The sequence below is a fragment of the Oryctolagus cuniculus genome, chromosome 9 (assembly GCF_051225735.1).
Source record: "Oryctolagus cuniculus isolate XC-2025 breed Fujian yellow rabbit chromosome 9, ASM5122573v1, whole genome shotgun sequence".
NCBI classification, from domain to species: domain Eukaryota; kingdom Metazoa; phylum Chordata; class Mammalia; order Lagomorpha; family Leporidae; genus Oryctolagus; species Oryctolagus cuniculus.
The window spans coordinates 3,387,600-3,403,655 of NC_142875.1; the positions used below are offsets into that span (position 1 = coordinate 3,387,600).

The following is a 16,056-nucleotide window of genomic DNA, read 5'->3' on the forward strand; positions in this document are numbered from 1 at the left end:
AGGAGGCGTGCATGGGCCACCCCCGCGTCCAGGAGCGCAGGGCACAGGCAGGGACCACGGCCTCCTGACCCACGGCCGAATCTAAAGCAGGGAGCTCCGTCCAAGCTCTCGCAGGGACGGACCCTGGCAAAGCCGAGACCACAACGAGATGGTCGTGACAGGTTTAGGTATGATGCGTTTGAAAGAAGGGGTGGGGTGGAGAGAAAAAAAGATCTAGAAAGAATGTTTTAAAATCTGTATTTTGAGGCAGGGAGCACCACCGACGGCATAAAGTTATAAAATACAGTAATAAACACATCAAGGTGGTCAGGAGACACAAACGCCTACACAGAAGTAAGATGTCTGTCCACGTTCTGGACCGTATTAAAACCCCCGGACATACGCGGCCGTTGCTGCTGATTTCTGTAAAAATGCACAGGGCGTGTGCGTGGGTCGCTCCACGCCCACCTCTGTCTTCCCTTCTCGCTCCTCAAACACCCTGTTCCCAGCGTCTCTCTTGCCACCGATGGGTAGCATGGCCTGAAGACGTGGAACCTAAAACTCAGAGTGCATCACCACAAAACGGTAGGAAACCACACACACACACACACACACACACACACGGATGGACTCACATGCTCCCGTGTGTGCACATACCCATGCATGGATGGACTCACACATGCTCTCGAGTGTGCACACACACATGGATGATGCACACACGCTCTCACGTGCACACACATGGATGGACTCACACATGCTCTCGAGTGTGCACACACACATGGATGATGCACACACGCTCTCACGTGCACACACAGATGAACTCACACATGCTCTCACGTGCACACACATGGATGGACTCACACATGCTCTCGTGTGTGCACACACACATGGATGGATGTACACACGCTCTCACGTGCACACACACACAGATGGACGCACATATGCTCTCACGTGCACACACATGCTCTCAAGTGCACACACAGATGAACTCACACATGCTCTCACGTGCACACACACATGGATGGACGCACACACGCTCTCACATGCACACACACACAGATGGACTCACACATGCTCTCGAGTGTGCACACACACATGGATGGACGCACACATGCTCTCACATGCACACACACGGATGGACTCACACATGCTCTCGAGTGTGCACACACACATGGATGGACGTACACATGCTCTCACATGCACACACACACATGGATGGACTCACACATGCTCTCGAGTGTGCACACACACATGGATGGACGCACACATGCTCTCACATGCACACACACGGATGGACTCACACATGCTCTCGAGTGTGCACACACACATGGATGGACTCACACATGCTCTCAAGTGTGCACACACACATGGATGGACACACACACACTCTCACATGCACACACATGCACACACACACATGGGAAACCTCATGTGTTCAGCGCCAGGGTCCTGTGCTTTGTTGTGGAAATGGTTGGAGGCAGCCCCAGCGTGCATGAGAGGCACCGTCTGGCGTCGCGGCGCGGTGTGGCTGGGCGGTGGGGCTCCGTGCGTGGCGGTGCGGCCACGTCAGATGGTGCTGTCCCAGAGCTCGGAGGGCAACCTGTGGCAGGGGCCCCCTTCTGGCTTCTTCACAAGGGTCGGCTTCTTGCAGGGCGGCGGGGGAGGCGCCCTGGGCTCGGCGGGGTGCAGGATCTGCTGCCACTCCTCTGCCTCCTCACAGAGCTTCCGCCTCCAGTCCAGCAGCTCCTGCAGGGCCACGCTCTCGTTCTCCGAGAGCCGCAGCTGGTGGATGACCTGCGGGAGGAAGACGGAGGAGAGCAGCAGTGAGTGCGGCGTGCAGCAGAAACACGCGGGGAACAGGGGCCCCGCTGGGGGCCCAGAACGGGCTCTCTGCAGAGCTCCAGGTGGGACAGCCCCTGGGGAACCCCTGAATGAAGACCAGTGGAACAGAACGCCAAGGGCAGCCCCTCATCCCCTCAGTGCACACACAAGTGCTTCCAAGCAGTGAGCACTGGGAGAGACACCCACAGCGACACGGAGCTGCTCACCGGCGGAGGGCCGGCTGAGCTCGAGAAGGCCTGAACCCTTGTTGGCTTTCTCGAAGGCACCTGAGCCTGGACCACACCAGCTGCATCTGTTGCTCCCTGTGGCTGCGAGGGGAGAAGGAGCCCCTCCCTTGACTTCAGCAGGGCACGGCAGGACAAGGAGCTGGGCAGCTGTGGCCGGGATAAGGGGATGCTGCAGACGCCCATGTTGGTTGCATTCTTGACGTGAGTATGCTGGGTTAAAGATGAGACCATGCAGTCAGAAGGGGGATGCTGGGGAGAACTGAGCGGAAACGACGTGGTGCGTGCCACTCCCACAGGGTCAGGGGCTTTGTCCCGGTACCACGGCCCCCCCGAACACAGGATAAAATGAAATCAAGCAGAACTCAGTGGCGAGGGTCCTGCACAGACAGTCGCACCTGGAAGGCAGCAAGGTTTCTCGGTGCCCCAGCCCCGGTTCTAACGTCAACAACACAGCCCTCTGTTTCCCCAAGGAAGAGGAGTTCCAAGGCTTCAATGAAGGGGAGGGTGCTAACAAGACACAGAAGCCACAGAGGCCACGGAGGCCAAACCTATCTTCAGAGGCCATAGCTCCATCTCTTGCTGCTTATCAGCCAGGAGTCTCCCAAGTTGAGTTTCTAGGCAACCAAAAAAAAAAAAAAAAAACAACCACCCAACCACCCAATAAGCATGCATGCGGCGGAGGAGACACCCGGCGAGCCCCAGGCATCGATGGAGAAGGAGCGTCGAGGGAAGCCGGCCCTGGGAGGATGCAGGCGTGAGAGATTGGGGCGGGGGGCTGGGCAGAGGCTGGAGGGGCTGGGTGGCTTCTCCCAGAGGTGGGATGAGCCGAGAGGATGCCTGCCAGGGAGGACTTGCAGAACGCAGCTGCTAGTGCATGCTCTGGGTGCCAAGTGCGCATGACGTTCTTCTCTAAACACCTGGCAAACAGCAGCCCACGTGCTGCTCTTAGTTAGGTGCTGCCGTCAGCAGGGGAGGAAACCAAGGTGCAGAGAGGCCAGGGAACTCGCCCAAAGAACCGAGGAAAGGGAGGAAGCAGGCGGTCTGGCCCCGTCCACGTCTGCAGCCGTGGCCCTGCCTTGCACAACCTTCCTTCACAGGTGCTGGGCCCCCCTGCCCTGTGTTGTCTAACGGGAATTCCTGGGGGGTCTGGGTGTCTCCCCACGTGTGAGTTCTAGGTCTCGTAGCATCCTCCACCAGTGCGTGCTGTGCTGTCGGCTTTTAGATGCATGGAGGGGAACTCCCTGTCCGTGGGCCTGGATACCCATTCAGTTGCTTGCAGCACTCTGAAAAATAATGTTGCCAGGCTCATCCTTAGGAGACGGCACGTGACTGACGGACAAGCACCTCAACCAGCTCGACTGATGTCTCCAAAGGTACGCTGAGCTGTCATTTCTGCAGGCGGAAAAATGTGAGAGCCATACAATAGAAAAGAAAGCCAGAGGGGCCAGTGCTGTGGCGTAACAGGTAAAGCCGCCACCTGCAGTGCTGGCATATGGGCACGGGTTCAAGTCCTGGCTGCTCTACTTCTGATCCAGCTCTGTGCTACAGCCTGGGAAAGCAGTAGAAGATGGCCCAGGTCCTTGGGCCCTGCACCCACGTGGGAGACCTGGAGGAGGCTCCTGGCTCCTGGCTTTGGATCGGCCCAGCTCTGGCCGTTGTGGCCAATTGGGGAGTGAACCAGCAGATGGAAGACCTCTCTCTCTCTCTCTGCCTCTCCTCTCTCTGTGTAACTCTGACTTTCAAATAAATAAATAAATAAATAAATCTCAAAAAAAAAAAAAAAAAAGAAAGCAAAGCCCACTTCCACTTCTGCACAGGAAATCACAGTTGGTGGCAGGCTCCTGTTTCATAAAAATAACGAGAGAAAGAGGGTCAACTGCAGAAATAACATCGGAGGGCTCTGTCAAGCTGAGAGCGCTCCGGACGGTGCGAGGCTTTCCGTGCTGACTGGTGATGACCGGCTGCTCGCCTCTAGGGAGACGTCCAGTCCTGAGCTCTTCGGCAGACGTGGAGGCCTCGGGGGGGGGGGGCAAGGAGATTGTGAGATGCTTCCCAGCTTCACAGGGCTCCAGATGCAAAAGGAAACCTGAGGTTCCCCAAACGCACAGCCACTTCCCACAAGGGACACTGGTTGAGCATGTCAACTGCAGGGCGACTGGTGCCTTAGCAGAATGACCTCTCCCCCAGCTAAGCAAACACTGGACGGGGCTGTGATGGCCTCCAGCCCGTGGCCAGCCCCAACGCCAAGGCACTTGCAGACTTGACACACTGTGGGGCCTGCGGCTGTTGGTGGCGCTGGGGCCGGAGGGTGTGGAGCCAGGTGTGCCGGAGGCTCTGCACCGAGGGACGAAGACCTGAGCGGCCATCGCCAGAGCACAGGTGGTCCAGGGGCTCTGGACGAGACGCAGAGGCCACCAAGCCCTCAGCCCAGCTCTGCTCTGACGTGACTGAGCCCCTCCCAGAGCTACGTGCCCTCGGTCTCCACCCCCTGAGAGATCACTACCCCAGGGGCCCCCAAAGTTCACGGACAATGTGAAAAAAAAAAAAAACAAACCTGTACACATGGGTTTCAAAATACACCAAAACTAATTCCACTGTTTTCCAGGAACTTTTAAAAGTACTTTTGTATATAGAAAAAGACAACAAAATCTTACCAAAAGTCAAAAGACAGAACACTCAAGGATGATCCACATCTTGGAGTTAACAGATCAAGACTTTAAAATGGCTTTGGTTATGGGATGGGTATTTGGCCGGGCAGCTAAGACACCCTTGTCCCACGCTGGAGTATCTGGTTTGAGTCCCTGCTCCAGCTTCCGACTCCAGCTTCCTGCTGACGCAGATCCTGGAGACAGCAAGTGGTCACGTAGCGGGCCCTCTGCCACCCGTGTGGGAGGACGTGGGCTGAGTTCCTGGCTCTTGGCTTTTGCCGGGCCCAACCCCATCCCATTGCGTGCATTTGGGGAGTGACGCAGTGGACGGGAGTTGTCTGTCTCTGTGAGTCTCAAATACATAAGCACCTATGATTCGGCATTTAAGACAATACAGAAAACGCCAAACAGAAGAGATACCGCAGTAACCATACAACAGGCGCACTGGACGTCGAGGAGAAAGAACACGGTGAAGCAATATTCAGAGGTGTGTCCAGAGCTGGGGACAGCACCAACACACGTCCACAAGCCCTGCACACCAGACAGAGATAAACACCACCCCTGTGCTGGCACCAACAAGAAGCCAAGGCTAGATCATATCCAAAGTGCCACAGACCAACCACAGAAAACAGCTTTACAAATACAGAAGAAAAGTCGAATTCCAGTCAAAGGCACCGCAGAGAGAGTGACCGGCAACATCTCGAGAGAATCACCCAGAGCAGGAAACAGCAAACGACAGGTTAAATTCCTGAAAGAGAACACATCAGCCAACACTGCTGAACTCAATAAAAAAAATGACAGTGAAAACAATGTTTTTGGACAAAGAAGTAAAATGAAGGCCTTTGTCATCATGAAGTTTTTTTGGATGATTGAAAATAACGCCAAATGGAAAAATGGACGTAATTTCTTTAAAGAACAAAACTTGGAGGTATCTCAAGGAGCATGCAGGGTTACTATATATGTTGAGAGACAGAGAGAGAGAGAGAGAGAGAGAGATCTATCCTCTCTGCTCGTTCACTTCTCAGATGCCCGCAGTGGCTGGGGCTGGGCCAGGAGGCTGGAACTAACTGTGGGTCTCCCAGGTGGGTGGCAGGGACCCAAGTACTTGAGCCACCACCTGCTGCCTCCTTGAGCCTGCATTAGCAGGAAGCTGTAGCTGGGAGCATGGCCAGGCTTCAAGCCCAGGCACTCTGATGTGGGATGGAGGTGTCCCAAGGGGCACCTTAACCATTAGGCCAAACGCCAACCCTGGAAAACGGAAAATTTCAGAAGGCATTAGGAATGCAAGAGTTAGTGAGCCCCTGGGTAAATACAAAGGATATGCTCGGAATGTCTGGAAGATTTTAAATTTTATGTAAGACAGGGATGCATGCCAGCAATCATTGCAAAAGCCAGGAGGAATTAAATAGAGTTGAGATACCTTGAGTTTCCAGCAACATTAGCAAAGTGGAAAATTAGTAAGGATTCGGTAAGTCAAGTAGGGGTGCCTTGTTCTCTAGTGAAGCTACTTAAAGACCAGTGAGAGAACATTCAATCAGTGAGTGACAATAAGGGAATTATGAAACAATAAATAATTAACCTAAGAAAAGTACAGAAAGGGATATAAAACAGAGGGAAATCCCTACATAAAAGAGCGAAGCATAAAGGAGAGACAGACGTGTCCGGGTGCCTGTGAGAGCCCCGGCCCCACTTCTGATCCAGCTTCCCGCTGGTGCACATCTCGGGAAGCAGCAGGTCACAGCTCAAGTAGCTCCCAGCCACGTAGGAGACCTGGATTGAGTTCTGAACTCTGATCCAGCTCAGATGTGGCAGGCATCTGAGGAGTGAGCTAGCATAAGGAAGACCTCTCTCTCTCTCCCCCTCTAATCGAAAGAAAACACATTAACAAAAATTAGGAAAAAAATCCCCAAAATAGAATCCAAATCTCCACCCGGCTGCTGGTGCTTTGATGGCACTGTGTCCTGAGAGTAGTGAGCTTGAGCCACCACCCAGCACTGTCTCCACACAGAGCACGAAATGGGTCCATCCTGCGTGCTTGTAGATCCTCTTTCCCACAGATCTTCACCATGACCGAGAAGGCACTGCATAACCATCTGCCAGCCTTCTGAGAGGAACACACGTGTACTTGGAGCCGCCCCACAGAGGCACGGGGCAGGGCGAGTCTACTCTGAGACTCACGGCGGCTGATCCAAAGCAGGCTTGTCCCAAAGCTCCCGAGTCACTGCTTCTCTTTGTGAAATAAATGAACAAACTCTCTGCCCTTTCAAAGCTTCTCAAGGGTTACTAAAAATATTTGAATTTCCAGCTACGTTACAAAAGGTGAGGCTTATGCACGCAAGCCATGAGAGAGTCCCTTTCTTAATGAGGCTTAATGAGGCCGGGAATGATGGAGTAAGCATGAAGACGCCCACCTGGAGCCCCAGGGAGAGCTCGGGTGGTTCCTGATGAGCAGAGTGTGGCTGACGCTTGTGACAACTCACTCACACCCAGGAGCAGCCCTTCACGGAGGGAGCCCGTGGAACCTCCCTGCTTTCTTTCTATCACAGTGATGGGGGACTGAGTGCAGCCTGCTAGGAACACGAGGGGACACAGAAGCCAGGGACCTCAGGTGGCTCAGGGGGAGAGCCCTGTGAGCACGGCCCCTAGGGTCTGGCCCCCGTGAGTTCTCCGAGTTGAGAAACCCTTCCCTACACACTGTGGAGTGAGGACTGTTAGGATGGCCAGGCTGAATGACGCCAAGCTAAAGTACTCTCCCACGATCTGCCACCCCGTGTGAGCACAACAGCGTTTCTTCCTTTGCTGTTAAAAAGTTCTCAGAATACTGAGTGCTTCACTGGGGTTACAACAGGAGCTAAGATCTCTGTGTCTGTATCGAGAGACACACACATGTGTGATCTAAGGCTAAAGAAGGCTTTACAGGAGGCAAATGATGAAAGGTTTAGAGTTTTCTGAATTTTAGGATTAAGTAATAAAGGACATAAGCAGCCCTTAGTGACAGATGGAGCACATGTTAATTACTTCTCCTGAATTTCAGGGGTCTTCAAGTCCTTTGCATGACCAAATATTTTTGCATTTTTTTTTTGTGCTTTGTATCATCTGAACACCCACTTCTCAACCCAGCACTCAACAAGATCTTGTTCTCTGCCTTTACATTTTATTTATGGGAGGGTGAACATAAGTAGGTCTATTTATACTGTTGCAGGTTAACAACCAAAGAGCAGACGCATTTAATACGCAAATGAATTTTCTTTTTTTTTTTTTTTCTCCAGGGAAAGCAGAGTGACAGCAGGAAGTGGGGAAGTGCAAAAGTCTCCCAGCCTTTGCGGCAGAAAACAAGGGAGGAGATTTGCTGAGCCCCTGGCAGGGACCGGAAGGAAGCCCCACATGCAGGTGGACGCCGCTGATGGCCAGGGCCATGCTTGCAATGGCCGCGCCATTTCAGCCAAACACAATCTTACATCTAACACCAATTTCTGGAACTTTCTTTTATTCGTTCCGTGGGCTTTGATTCTATTCCGTTTATACACTTGCTCTGGTTTTACAGCTGTTACTTGAGCTAAAAGCACAGAGATTTCATGTGTGTGCATACACATTTGATGAACTCTGCTGCAAAATAACACAAAAATGCTAAGGGTCAAAGAGAAGTTCTTCCAGTTTCCAAAGAGCCCTGATATGTGAGGGGACTTTGAAGGAGTTTGTGGGAAAATGGAATTAAAAGATCAGTTTATTTTGGTACAAAAATTGTTGAAATTTACGCATAATTCCTCACAACACACATTTTTCCGGGAACATTCTGGGAACCTCTCCTGTTCGTGGGTTTCCTTTTATCTGTGGTGTGTCTGAAGCACCCTCTTACATTAAGCAGTTTGGAGACCTGTTGATCTAGCCCTGAGTAGAGTTAGTCACTGCTTGAGAAACCGAGGGTGCGATCCAAAATGAATCAAGTAACATCTCACTTAGTTCTCACTTAGAGTTAGACAGAGGACGTGCACGGACGCCCGGCCCCCGTTGAGAGAAGGTGGTTATTGTACCGACCTGCGCTGGGTGTTTGTGTTGGTTAGGACCAGGAGCAGGTGAACGCCTCCCCTCCCGCAGGCCCAGGGACAGGAACAGAGCGGGTGTCTTCAAGCCACGCCTGGTGGACCTAGGAGATGCACTCGCGGGGCGTGCATCCAGGGAACGCCTTTTCAGATACAAGGAGGCCCTGGGAGCTCACTCACGATGCTGGGCTGCTGGGAGATCACACGGGGGGCTGGTGGTCCCTCGGCCCTCGCCTGCTATGCACCTCTCAACGTCAGGATGAGCTGCGACAGCCATCAGGCAGAGCGCGACGGTCACCAGGACATCCTGCTGACCGTGGCTCAGAGGCTCTAATAAGCTCATAGGAATCCAGAACTGTGGTTTCTGCACGACATGGGGGAATGACTCTATTCTAGAACAGGGTTAAAGAGGGAAAACAACAACCAAACGGGCTTTGAGGAAAGGCCATGGGCTCTCTAGCAGTCTGAATGTCTTTGCAGACGAAATTGTTCGGAGGATCTAATGAGATGTTTGGGAATTAGTGTGTGGTTTTTTTTTCAAATTTGGCGTTCAAAGGAGACCTGACAGAGCTTGGGGGTCGCTTGTGATCCTGCGATGGGAGAGCCACAGTGCATGGGGAGCTGGGGAAACCCGAGCCTTGGAAAGCAATCCACAGACGGATTCTCTTTCAGAAACCACAGGGGCAGTGTTGGCGGAGCCGCCCCACCGTGGCTGTGCCGAAGGGAGGCTGCGGTTCTTGTACACACGCTCCTGTCTGTTTAGACCACGTACACCGCCACGCTGGGGCGGCCACACGCCCGCACCGCTTTCTCTCACTCTTCGGGGTCATGTGCAGGTGCATGGGTACATCTGCTGTGCACACGGAAAGTACTCTTCAGCCCAGCCAGTGCGAGGGACACACAAGGATCAGTTTCCAGACCCATTTCCCTACGGGCGGGAGACTCTTCCTCCAGCCAATCTCTTCCTGTCATCAGGATGTCAGCACGATTCCTTCCTAGAAACCGCCATCCCCAGGGCACAGCAGTGCTGCCCCCACGACCCAGCATGGGGCAGCAGGGGCTTCCTTCTGGGCTAGAGAAGCTTCAGGATCTGATACTCACAGGTACTAGGTGGGACTCTAGCTTCCATTTCCCGACACAGACTGCAAAGCGTTTCCTGTCTTCCAGCATCTAGGATATGAAGACAGAGTTCCACTCTGACTTCAGGACTGATTTCATGTGAGATCTTCCTTGAACGTGCAACCTTTGTAAGTAGTTCAGTTATTTGCAGGGGTCCAAAACACTAAAAGTCTTATAACCTAGAGGAAAAATGCAACATGATCTGAAGGCTTAGTGAGGTTTATGGTTTATGGATCTACTCATTTTTGATAATTCCTTATTGTGCCTTTAATAGAGTTCTGTGAGCTGAACTAACTAGAAATGAGATATAAATTCATGTGGACACGGATTTCTATGGGTTATACTAACACATATAAAGCACTAGATTGCTGCTGATTTTTATCTTGTCTTTCTCTTCAAGGATAAAAATAATCTGTGTTAAATAATTCATACGTGAAATCATGTTGCTGCTCATTTGTCACAGAATTGATTTTTCTATTGACTATTCACCCGCAGGTGAAAAGAGGCATTTACTGACATTTATGGAAATTAAAAGAAGGCAGTGTCTTGGCTGACAGGATAGTGAACATTAGTGTTTAAGATGCAAATTTCATTACCACTAGGTGCTAACAAGACATTGGAGGGAACAGGCGTTAAAGAAGAGGTTTGGAAACCACAGCGGGTAAAACTGAGCTCTACCGAAATAAATCCTGAAGATGTGGCAGAAAATACAACATGACTCAGCACCACGCTTGTGAAAGGGCTGTATATGTCTGTACTGCTAAATCTCAGGAACACCATCTGAAAGTGAGCATAGCACCTGCGGCTTAGCCTGGGAAGCGCTGTTCCTTCCTTCCTCACTCAGAGTGGTCATTTACACAGCACCCAGTCAAGTCCACGTCCTGTGCTGCCTACGGTTTAAATAGAGGGGGAAACTCGATTTGAAAAGCACATGAAAGGCTTTATTAGAAACAAGATTACATATATCTGGACAATGGGAGTTGAGGAAACCAGAGGAGTTTAATTTGTTAGCCTTATCTGGGTGGTTTGCTCTCTTTTTTCTTTTCAAAGATTCATATATTCATCTGAAAGTCAGAGTTACGGAGACAGAGAGATATTCCATCTGCTGGTTCACTCCCCAGATGGCTGCAACAGCCAGTGCTGAGCCAGGCCAAAGCCAGGGGCCAGGCTGGAGCCAGGAGCCAGGAGCTTCATCTGGGTCTCCCACGTGGGTGCCAGGGCCAAGGACTTGGGGCGTCCACAGCTGCTTTCCCAGCAGGGAGCTGAACTGCAAGTGGGGCAGCTGGGACCCAAATCCGTGCCCATGTGGGATGGCGGCACTGCAGGCAGTGGCTTTACCCAACTGCCACAGCGCCGGCCTCACTTTCTTAAAAGATTCGACAACTCTTCATGACATACCTAGTACGTGAGGTTCTATTGGATACATTGTGTAGAATTCAAATAGACTTCCGGGTTTTGCAGCTTAGTTCAATCACTCAGCTCATAGCAATCAACAGAAGGGCATCCTGATGAGCGAGTGGGTCGGTGTCTCACGTGAACTGAAGGCTACACTCGGGGTGCTGCTGCACATCAAGCCACATAATGAATCTGTGACATGCAGAGTACACATCTGAGACGATTTCTGTTCTCTGACCTCAGTTCATTCCCCAAAAACACTGCAGTAGCCACAAAAGTGCATGGCAGAGTGTAGCAAAGACCCACGTCACCTATTTAGAGTGTATTTACATTAATGACATTATGGCTACAGAGTTCAAATACAGAGAATATATGGAAAAAAACATAAATCTGTTATACTGGAAGCATAGCAAGTAAGAGCACTGGTATACTTGGGATGAGACGGCAGGCTTACTGCTAACATCAAGAGCTACGCCTGAGGATAGTTAAGCAACTAGATTTTCTCTCCCAAGAAATGTCTCAAAGAACACATATTCATTTCACCTGGCGGCCCCCAAATCTTCGATGTCACTGCCTTCCCATCCTAAATAGCAACCCCCGTGCTCCAGCAACTTCCAGAGGGTTCTGGATTTTCTGGCCACACTGATTATTCCAGCCTCGTCATCATCCATTCTCACACAGTCTCTCTATTTCTACCCAACCAGATATATGCAGAACACACTCTGCTCCTCTTCCCTACAATAGTCCTGATTTGCATGTCCAAATTTAGACCTCCCGGCTGATGAAGTCCTTTGAGGTTTCCAAGGCCCAACTCCACTTCCAGCCTCATGATCTTGCTCTGTCCTTAAAGCATCTTCACCTGTTCTCACTTTAGTAGCGAGTCGCAACCACTCGGAACAGGCAGGTTAAGGACTATCTGCCTTCTTTCATAGCTACAGGAATTCATTTTCAAGTCACTTGGCCACTCAGTGGCAGAGGCAGAATGCAAATTCAGGTACCCAAAGTTCAGTCGAGCTAATTACACTGACTTCCAAGTCAATTTCCCTGTCTTTTAATCAACCAACAAATGGGCTTTAAATGATGATGAAGGCACTCTGATAGGTTATATAGAACCTGGCAGGATGGCCTGCACCGTGGCTCACTAGGCTAATCCTCCGCCTGCAGTGCCGGTACCTTGGGTTTTAATCCTGGTTGGGGCACCGGATTCTGTCCCGGTTGCTCCTCTTCCAGGCCAGCTCTCTGCTGTGGCCCGGGAGGGCAGTGGAGGATGGCCCAAGTGCTTGGGCCCCACACCCACATGGGAGACCAGGAGGAAGCACCTGGATCCTGGCTTTGGATCGGTGCAGTGTGCTGGCCGTAGTGGCCATTTGGGGGGTGAACCAATGGAAGGAAGACTTTTCCCTCTCTCTTACTGTCTAACTCTGCCTGTCAAAAAAAAAAATAAAAAAATAAAAACAAAAACAAAAACAAAAAAAACCTGGCAGGATGCACAGGACACAACCTGCTCCCTCAGGGGGCTTCCATTCAAGCCGAGCAAGAGGACACAAACGCATGAACAAGTCAATGGACAAAGACGCTCGGACAGGATACGAACGTGAAGACATCTCAGGCAGTATTGTATTAACTGACCATGAACTATGCACATGACCCCCGCTGTCAGAACACGGAAGAGACACCATTCATTTAAAGGCGATATGACCATTAGGACATGGGATTTGACCCGGGCGCACAACGAGATGAAGGGCCATTTGGCTGTGTGGTACAGGTGATGGTGTTCCTGCTCTGTGCACACCTTCCAATCCAGTTCGCTGCCCCAAGGTCTGGGAAAGCAGAAGATGGCCCACGTGTTTGGGCCCCTGCACCTACAGGGGAGACTCAGAAGAAGCTCTTGGGTTGGCCCAGCTCTGGCCATTGTGGCCATTTGTGGAGTGAACCAGCAGATGGAAGACCTCTCTCTGTGTCTGTAACTCTACCTCTCAAATAAGTAAGAAAATATTTACTTTTAAATAAATATTTTAAATAAAATCTTGATTTTTGCATAATTTCAAGGCACAAACTTTCTGTCTAGACAGAGAACATTGTGAGTGTGTGTCTTTGTAAGGTGCAGCACCCCGATCATCTTCTTGCCTCAAAATCTCTGATAAGCAAAAAGGTATGATTAAGTCCTTAATGGGAAGACAGGAGCAAGCACAATTTTTGCAGTCTTTAAACAGGAGCTAAACTTAGGTAACTCGGCGCCGTGAGTGACCCTGCTCAGCAAGAACAACAGACTACGTGAGGATCCATTAGGCAGGGCCACTCCCCGGGCTGCACACACGCACCAGACATCAGCAGCCCCACACCAGGGAAGTCCATCTCCTGAGCGTTTTCAGCCCAGAACGGAATGAGTGGGTGTCATTCCGTTTCCCCTGGAGTGCTCCTGGCCTGTTCCCTGGAGCACCTGGCCTCCAGCTCTGGCATGGAGAGTCAGGGAAGATCAGGCACAGGAGGTTTGCAAGGCTCAGCTGGGAGGTAGAGCCCAGTGCTAGGGCTCCCACTCCACTGGCTAGTCTGTCACATGACTCCTCATCACCACGGGAAGCTGGGAAATGTAGTCCAGCCATGTGTTCAAGGAGGGCTCCCACTCCACTGGCTAGTCTCAGTCACATGACTCCTCGTCACCCCAGGGAAGCTGGGAAATGTAGTCCAGCCATGTGCTCAAGGAAAACATCCGATGAAGTGGGCAGCTCCTGCACTGTGACCCTGGGGTCACCTACAGGGCCATGAAGACACAGCCAGGGAAAATCACACGATACAGACGCAACAGAAAGAGAAAACACACTTCAGGAGGGGCTTCGATTAGGAAGGAAAAGAGATAGGACTTGGCCAAGGCAGGCAAAACATGGGAGCACAGTGCTTAAATCAAGCCTTTCCAAAAACAGATGATAAGTCATCTGCAAGTACGTAAAATTAGTGCAAATCCACTCGGGGTTCAACACCGAGGCTTTTTACATCCTTGACCTCACGACTCTTCTTCCCAGTGTCACTCTTCATCTTTTAAGGATCTATTTCTGACAGACAAGAAATGCAAAATTATAGTTTCAAATAATAATGCAATCACAGAAATCAGAGAGCAACCAGGCCTACCGGGTCGTCCGAGGTCTTGAGATAAATTCCTTCATCAGTGTTAGCTTGTTAAATTTCAGCACAATGGGAGTCTTCTTCCTCTTTTAGCTTGGATTCTGCTCTGAAGTGGTCAGAAAATTATGGGGTCCAGGTACCCTGCAGTCTCTCTCCCAACCCTCCGATATCTCGAGCAAGAATAGAGGTCCAACACCTCCCAGTCACAGGAAAGGCGAACATCTGGCTTTACCCACACTCTGAGTGGATCAAAGTCTCCTGATTGTTGAAATGATTTTGAGGGAAGTCATAGCATCATGCAGTCATAACTGACGTTTTACATACAGCCTCTCGCTCTGGTGTATGCCGTTAGCAGTCTTGCTTTTCTAGAGTGGACACTTACGGCCAATATCAATTTCAACTTCACTTAAACATGCTCGGGTGGCCACCGGCAGAGCCACCACTGTGCAGCCCCTGAGGCTGTGGGGCAATGAGGCCGCCGGCCAGGAAGGCTGCCCCAACACCTGCGTGGTTCCCTGGAGCCCAACGGTGCGGCTCAGTGCAGCTTCCATGGCCCGGTGATTCACAGCTGCAAACCACACTCACTCTCTGCACACCACTCTGGTTTCTCCCCATCCTGCTTGCCCTGCTCGACTCTTGCTTGTCTCCTTCTATATTTTTTTTTGACAGGCAGAGTGGACAGTGAGAGAGAGAGACAGAAATGTCTTCCTTTGCCATTGGTTCACCCTCCAATGGCTGCCGCGGCTGGCATGCTGCGGCTGGTGCACCGCGCTGATCCGATGGCAGGAGCCAGGTGCTTCTCCTGGTCTCCCATGGGGTGCAGGGCCCAAGCACTTGGGCCATCCTCCACTGCACTCCCTGGCCACAGCAGAGAGCTGGCCTGGAAGAGGGCCAACCGGGACAGAATCCGGCACCCCACTGGGACTAGAACCCGGTGTGCCGGCGCCGCAAGGTGGAGGATTAGCCTAGTGAGCCGTGGTGTCAGCCTCCTTCTATAGTTTTTAAACATTTGAATGTATTATACACATTTTCCTTAAATGTTGCATATCGGTTGCTTTCTCATACTACAATTTAACCTCCATAAGGACAGAGGTTTGGTTGTACACCCAGGTGTCTCTGGGACGTAGATCTGTTCCTGGAAAAAATAGAATCTTGATAAAAATTTGCTGACTAATGAAGGAGATGAACTCCCGAAAATTGAATATCCTGCCATCTGCTTGCCTAGAATTAAGCCTGTAATTAAGTCTATTGTTCTTTTAAGCTGTTTGATACGTTATGTATAAATGCTCGCTTACAACTGTGCCGAGTTACAATCAGTAAGACTATGTATACGTTTTACACGGGCAGTGGAAGGAATCCCCCAGGACTGTTTTCATTGTAGGCAATTTTCAAAGTATATAACTTCAGAAGCCACCACCATATAAAACATGACTTCACATTGATATTCACCGCCACGGATGCCACTCACTGCCGAAGTCATAGGTACCAAGTTTATTGCTGTATTTTTAACATGGTGAATCTGATACATTTAATAATGTTACAAAACATTGTACCAGCTTGTGAAAGCTGCCTGAGGGGTGTTTCCAAGGTGGTGGAACAGGGAGGGAGCTTTCTGCTCTAGCCTAGGGAAAGATAAAGTGGGGAGAGTGAGTCTCAGGGAAGGGTTTGGAGAAAAAGCAGGGGAAA

General features: G+C 51.0%; 1 protein-coding gene across 4 annotated transcripts in view; it reads right to left on the reverse strand.

Moving 5' to 3' along the window:
• Positions 1 to 221: 221 nt before the first annotated feature.
• Positions 222 to 16,056, reverse strand: part of MYO16 (myosin XVI) — a 693,372-nt gene continuing 677,537 nt past the window's right edge. For all 4 annotated transcript variants that reach the window (XM_070048580.2, XM_051849982.3, XM_089303408.1 and 1 more), the window contains exon 35: positions 222 to 1,773. In XM_070048580.2, the coding sequence (XP_069904681.2) occupies positions 1,546 to 1,773 (228 nt within the window). In that variant the 3' untranslated portion in view covers positions 222 to 1,545. The remainder of the gene's footprint in view (positions 1,774 to 16,056) is intronic.